Below are 6,969 nucleotides of genomic sequence, written 5' to 3'. Positions count from 1 at the left end.
TGTATTCCTTGGACTATGGTTGTTCTACATATTGAAAGATAATATAGGATGATTTAATGTATAAAAGAACCTTTCTTGCCCATTAATAACTTAATATGTCTTTTATCAAAGATATCCTTAACTCTAACTATTACATTATTAGTTGGCTTTAAGGGCATATTTCTAACAATTAGAAACATGTTCCAATCGAAGATGCTGCAGTGAAGATTTAACTTGTTATCCAAATAAGGCCCTTGGAGTAAAAGTGGAGTAAAAGAATCTGGTGGAGATTGGTTGGCAAATTGTGGTACCCTCAACTACTCTTTCCTTGGTATATAAGTGTATTGTTGCTTGGCCCTGCATATACACATTAGAATCATAAGCATCACCCACAGTTGTTGTCTTTGCATAACTGAGAAACATATAACAATGCATTATTTGTGAAGTGAATTTCATCCAACTGATATGTAGAACTGAAGGGAAAGCATTATTTGTGACGAATGCTTGAAGAAAAGTTATTATACCCAATATAGGGGCCCAATGCATATGACATAAATTTTCGTCTCTTCAAAAACATGAGATATGGCTAGACTGAAAAAAGAAGGAAATCTTAATAATTAGACCCTAAATTAGTACAGATAGTTTTTATATTTTATATTTTTATATTTTTTGCATTTTTTATAGGGAGATTCAATATTATAGCCAATACAGAGCCCAAATAAAATAAAATAAACCTATGAAATGGACGTTAGAAATACACCAAAAGACCATTTACAACATAACAAAGAGGCTTTGAACTTCCTATAAATTACAAAACTGCCATCAATTTTTTAAAACAAGCCCAATCCGAAAATCTCATAAAAAAAAAAAACCAAAACACTCAATAGGGCAGTAAAGTAATTTAATAAAAAAAATTAAATTCAATGGGTCCAACTGTCTTTTTTGGGTTTGTTTATAGAAATTAAATGGTGTATAGTTTATTTTTATCACTGATATTAAAAATGAGTATATAACTAAACAGAGAGCTTCCATTGAGGGACACCCCTTGTAGGCCCCACTCCGGATTGTATTTCACTAATCCAAACCGTCTATTTTGTAGATACTCATTCAAAGATCATCCCTACAAAAAATCACTTGAATCCGATATCATTTGACCACTCAATTAAGTTATTGAAATTTTAGCATTTTCTTGAAGCATCGTGTTCATTGATTTTGTAAAACACAATTGGATGTCGAAACGGTTTCCGATTTGTCTAATTTTTTGTTAGGATGATCTATGAATAAAGACCTAAAAAATAGATGGTTTGGATCATTGGGAAAAAAATTGTAGGGTACCCTAAAAGGCGTCCCTCAAATAATTTTATTTGAGGGATCCCTCAATAGAAGGGGACTGTATAACTAAATATCTCTTTTTTTTTAAATCATCACTGTAGATGAAGCTGGATTTCGGACCGAAAAATATATAACTGCTAATTCTTAGTCGAATAGTCAAAGCTGAAATGGAGAGCAATTAATACGCCTAAGCTCAAATTCGTTGACCGTGAAATGATTTTTCTCTTTACTAAATTTGTTATACATATTAACTCTAACACACTAACGCATTGAAAGGGTTATAACAGATGCCTGAAGAAAAAGAAAACAAATGAAAGCTTTTTGCATAAGGAAAAATGAAGTACTGGAATTACAGCACATGTCATTTTGAAGTTCATTGACTTGTCCACCACCCAGTTAATGTCAATCTCCCAAATAGGGCTTCACTAATTAACCTACTGAATTTATACAGCACATGTGGGATTTAGCCTAAGAAACAAACAATTTAAGCATAAATAGATGTCTCCCAACCATGTTTAAATGCTTCAGTCGGTAAAATGCGCCCGTTAGGCTTCCGGATGACGGAATTCTCCTCCCCCAATAAAATTTGGATCTGATTATAAGACGTAGAAAGACTGTCAAAACTTGTTCTACTTCCAGAATGATTGGTACAGCAAAACAAGATTTACAAGACTACACTAGTACAGCACATCCTGCATATATGCATTTCAATTGAATTTAAATATAACGTAGCAAGAGAAGTATTCTTGTCCAACCTAATAGGATATAAACTGAAGCGAAACCATGAATTTATATGACAGGTTCTTGAATTATACTAGTTAACCATGTATTGAATCGTCAATCTAAAATGTATAAGATAATGGGAAGGTGAACTGATAACGTGAATGAACTAGAAATATGTCGAGGTAACAAAGAGAGTGAATCATATGCTAAAATGTTCGTATACAAAAAAAAAACAAAAAAACAAAAAAAAAATATTTCGATTTCAAACAGAGTGTTATATGATAATATGGGAAGAGTTAGAATTCTTTCTGTTGGAATATTGTTTCATTGTTCGGTTGAGCTCTTCCGCGTCTTGTTCATACAGTGCGCGGACTCCACACTTCTTCCCCTTCACCAACGTCTTCTTTCCAGGTTTAGATCTTACTTTGAAATGAAACCGAATCTCGATTTCAGGTCCCCAGTTTGATTTCAAAGGGAAATGTTGCCTAGACAGGAGGATCAACCAAAGGTGATCGGACGCTACATCATCGTCCACTGGAATAATAAAAATGGGGCCCGCATTGGTTTCTAAATCATAACGGCAATGAAAATAGATTGAATGACCCATTGGTTCCTCAGCGGTAGCTGAAATTTCGTGGACAGGTACAAATAGAGCACACAAAGCAAACCCCACAAACTTGGTATTAGAATCCGAAGGTAGCGTCTCAATTAGTAGGTCTCCCACACTTTGATTATTGAACCACTCAGGAATTTCACTTCCAGGAATTACAATACTGAAGGAGATCAAAGAACGAGGAATTTCCTGCACCAAGGGAAGGATATAAATAGTACTACACAACTAAAGAGGGAAGGAGGGAGAGAGGGAGAAGGAGAAGTACCTGAACGAATTTCTTCAGCGTTAAATATATTATGAAACTGGAACCTTGATGGTCAACCAAACTGAAGCAATTGAAAGAAGTAAACCAAGTCTCAGTTACGCTGCACATCCATTGTGGATCTGGGAATATTTTCAAGGAAGTACAATTCTGCGTGTTTACACGAAAACGTAGTCCTCCGTTTGATGGAAGGCTTGGCAATTTTTGAAGCCTTTTGCAATTCTTCAATGTGAACCTACAAAGCTTAGAAAGCCCACTGATGCTTGCAGGAAGGCTAACAAAATGGTTTCCATCAAGATTTAAATCTTCTAAAGAGGACAATAAACCAATATCTTCAGGTATTGCTCCTTCACAAAGATTGCAGTCCTCCAGATTTAGACGCTTCAAAAAGCGTAAATCTTTTAACGAAGCTAACACCAGACTCACAGGGTCAGGATTCTTTCTTGGAAATAAGCCAAAACTGAAGAAAGAATGCCATGATCTAGGCAGTTCAATATTTTTCACTGGAACCAGGGCGGATGACATATCTCTCATAGAAATTCCACTCATATCAATCTCCTTCAAATTCGGGATCAAAGGTATAATTGATGAAGGCATTTGCTCAACACCAGCGAAGTTTATAGAAAACTTCCAAAAATTCTTCATTTCTCCCACAAATTCTGGAATCTTTTTCACTTTTGAGCACCCAGAAAGATCAAATGTTTCAAGAGATTCCAGTTCTACTTCACTCGGGAGACTCTTAATGCTTTTACAGTTTTTAAAATTCAAAACTCTCAGTCTTTTGAGAGAGGCAATGGATGGATGAATCTTAACAAGATTAGTACAACCTTCAAAAACCAGCCTCTCAAGATTCTGAGTAGCTGTGAAATCTGGGGTCCTTGTCAAGTTCTCGGAGTAACTAAGATCAATAGATTTCAACTTGACCATGTACTGTACAAAACATGAAAATGTTAGATTAAATTAATTAACTTCTAAGAACCGTACAATTTATTGAGATTGAAAAGAAATAGCTCTGCAAAGGTCTTACCTTTATTCCATTCCAAAGGTGATCAATTTTGCTATGCCGCAGACGAAGTTCAGCAAGCTCAACAGGTTGAAAACTTGGTGGCAGACATTTGGAGGGATACCAACTCCACTCCAGAAACCTTAAGGAATTGGGAAGATACTTTGGGCCCAAAGAAAGGCGAAAATTATTAATCTTGAGCAACTTTAGTTTACACATCTTAGTGAATGCTTCAGGATTCCAGTGTGCCGCTTCAAATTCATGTAAGCGTAGGACTATGCCTTCAATGGCTTCTGTTCCCTTGTAAATAGGAATAAAAGAAAAGTTAATGTCATAATCAAGTCTCTCTTATCATGTTTAATGGAATCATAGTATGTTATCCAAGGCTCTGGAATTTTATTTTCTGCAAAACTTCTTACCATATTGTTCGTGAGTACATGAAGGATGTCCCTGTAAAGCCACAAGCGACTGCGACCACCTGGCTCGTCAAAAGACTCTTGACGAACAATCTCCCATGCCATTTCTTGTATCAAATCATGCATAGACACACACTTGTCTGAAAGAGACAAGAGAGATTTCTCAATAAGAACATGTATCCCAATACGAGCGCCAACAAAACCACAACTGTCTAGAATTTCAATCACTTCTTCCTTGTCATCACACTTATGGAAACATGCAACATCAAGAAAAATTTTCTTCTGCATTTCCTCTAGTCCATCATAGCTTATTTTCAAAATTTTCAAAATTTTCCTGTCAGGAGCTTGCTTCAGTTTATCTAGTGCACTCTTCCATTCATCTTGACTTCTTTTGTACAAAAAAGACCCCAAAGTTTTAAGAGCTAATGGAAGACCTCCTGCATACTTTATGAAACTTTTAGACAGTTCTAGATAATCTTCTTCAAGGTCATCTTTTTGAAAGGCCTTCTTACTAAAGAGATGACGAGCTTCATGTTGGGTTAATGGCAAGACCTTATATATCTTCTCTATCCCTTGTTCGACTAACAAACGTTCATCTCTAGTTGTAATGATGATTCTACTTCCCAAACCAAAGCAGTCTTTTTCTCTGATCAACATTTCCAGTTGCTCTGATTGATCTACATCATCAAGAATGAGAAGAACCTTTTTATTACATAGACACCTCTTTATCATAGTAAATCCACTATAAGCATCACAAACTTGTATATTTACTTTCTTCAAGATATTGGAAAGAAGCTGTTTCTGTAAAGGAACTAGACCATGTGTTGCATAAACCTCTCTGACATTTGCAAGAAAGCTGCTACCTTCAAAACTATGAGAAATTCTCTCATAAACTAATCTAGCTAGGGTTGTCTTACCCATTCCGCCCATCCCCCATATCCCCACAAAGCGCACATCATTTGCGCTTGTATCTAAATGCAGATCTATTTCCTTTAGTTTAGTATCAAATCCGACTAATATCTCTGAGGAATCATACAATGAAAATGTGGGATGCACTTTATCCCACACTGCATCAACAATTTCTGTGATAAGCTCTGTATCATACCTAGAAGTAGAAGAAGAGAAAAAAAAAATCATCAGATGAGGTTATATGAAAATGTGGGATAAAGTGCATGGCAAAACTGAAATGCAATATTCAAGAATTGGTCTCATTCAATGTTTTCAAAGGTGAGGGGTTTTAGTAGCGCTATGTAAGGCGCCTTAAAGTATTGAGGCGTAAGCCTTTTGAACATTAATTTATTTTAATAACAAAAATTTATAAATAATACAATACAACTAAATTGTAGTACTAATTCGCATTGAAAAATATTTATTCAACATCAAAAGAAAAACTCAATTCATTCATCCCATCTGACAGAGGTGATTTCCATTCATTCTGCTCCGACGCGCTCACCGGGGCGAGATTAAATGTGCCTTTGAAAACAGTGGTCTTATTAGCAATGTGTCAGTTGTTGCTTCATGCTTACCTGTAATCCTTTGAATTCCGCCCAGCGAGATTAGCAACTTTTTTTAAAGCATTTCTCCACTCCAGCACCTCCTCTCTGTCTTCCCCACAATTCCTTTCATGGTTAACGAGGGCTGCCCCAAAACTCCCCCGTTGATGTCGTACATCAGAGGGATCCACATAATAAAAAATTGGGAAAATTCTCTCCATCTCGGACTGAACAATATGGGTTAGTTCACGCAAACACCAACTTGATGAAGCATAGTTTGTTGAAAGAACTATGATTGCAAACCTTGATTGTTCAATCGCGGTCAGAAGCTCCGGATTGATATCTGTCCCTCTTTCAAGATCTGGATCATCCCTGAAAGTTCTAATTCCTCGCCAGTCCAACTGTTTGAATAAATAGTCTGTAAAACCCCTGCGAGTGTCTTCACCCCTGAAACTCAAAAACACTTCGTATTTCCATGGACAAACTGCAGTAGCTGAAGTGAAGGCCCTTTGGCTGCTCGATGCCATTGGAAAGTGGTTTCAAGAAATCTTCACTGAGCACAGGATTGTGGAACTAGAATGATTAGAAAGAAAAGAAAAATCAGCACAGATAAAGGTTCCAGAAGGCTACGCAGATAAGCACTAACGCATCTACACAATTGGGTTTGTTAAATATTCTAATATCAAAACTGAACTAAGTGTGCAATTACTTATAACTCAAGCCATTAACTCAGCAATTATGTGTTCAATTCCCTCGGCATCAGTAAGCAGGACACAATCACTTTGGTGAGAAGAAAGAGAACGCATCTCAGCAACGAAGTTTCAGTGGGGTGTTGTGGAAAACATTAGTCCTTTCTCATTATTTCCTTTCTATAGTTGGTTGACGGGGATTTACAACTCTACAGCGCCCTCTCCTCTCTCTTTCATCTGAACTTTCCTGTGAATTAATTAACTTTAGTAAGCAAACATGGACCAGACCAGAGCCACTTCACTTTGGTAGGAAAAGAAAAAGGAAAAGAAAAATAGCACATCCCCTAAACCACGGAAACTTTCCTTGAAAATTCCTTTTTCTTTTTTGGTCGAAAACATGTGTCCTTTCACTTTGTAAAACACTTTCACGTTTTTCCTTTCCTATTTTTTTTCACCTTG

At 36.4% G+C, this 6,969-nt stretch overlaps 1 protein-coding gene across 1 annotated transcript; it reads right to left on the bottom strand.

Annotated features, from left to right (window-relative positions):
• Positions 2,180–6,756, bottom strand: LOC18767849 (TMV resistance protein N). The gene is made up of 5 exons (XM_020569546.1): positions 5,855–6,756; positions 4,332–5,433; positions 3,937–4,212; positions 2,913–3,839; positions 2,180–2,836 (listed from the first exon to the last, which is right to left on the bottom strand). Exons 1-5 carry the CDS (start codon positions 6,346–6,348, stop codon positions 2,309–2,311), a joined length of 3,327 nt encoding a protein of 1,108 aa, XP_020425135.1. The 5' UTR covers positions 6,349–6,756; the 3' UTR covers positions 2,180–2,308.

Source organism: Prunus persica, chromosome G8 (assembly GCF_000346465.2).
Source record: "Prunus persica cultivar Lovell chromosome G8, Prunus_persica_NCBIv2, whole genome shotgun sequence".
NCBI lineage: Eukaryota > Viridiplantae > Streptophyta > Magnoliopsida > Rosales > Rosaceae > Prunus > Prunus persica.
The sequence above is the reverse complement of the archived record's forward strand: the minus strand, read 5'-3'. Positions and strand labels throughout refer to the sequence as shown.

Excerpts from the sequence above, each read along its gene's own strand:
- LOC18767849 (XM_020569546.1), bottom strand. The coding sequence starts at position 6,348 with ATGGCATCGAGCAGCCAAAGGGCCTTCACTTCAGCTACTGCAGTTTGT. Across the intron at positions 3,840-3,936 it reads ACCTTTGGAATGGAATAAAG|TACATGGTCAAGTTGAAATC; the intron begins GTAAGACCTTTG and ends TGTTTTGTACAG. Across the intron at positions 2,837-2,912 it reads CGCTGAAGAAATTCGTTCAG|GAAATTCCTCGTTCTTTGAT; the intron begins GTACTTCTCCTT and ends CCCTTGGTGCAG.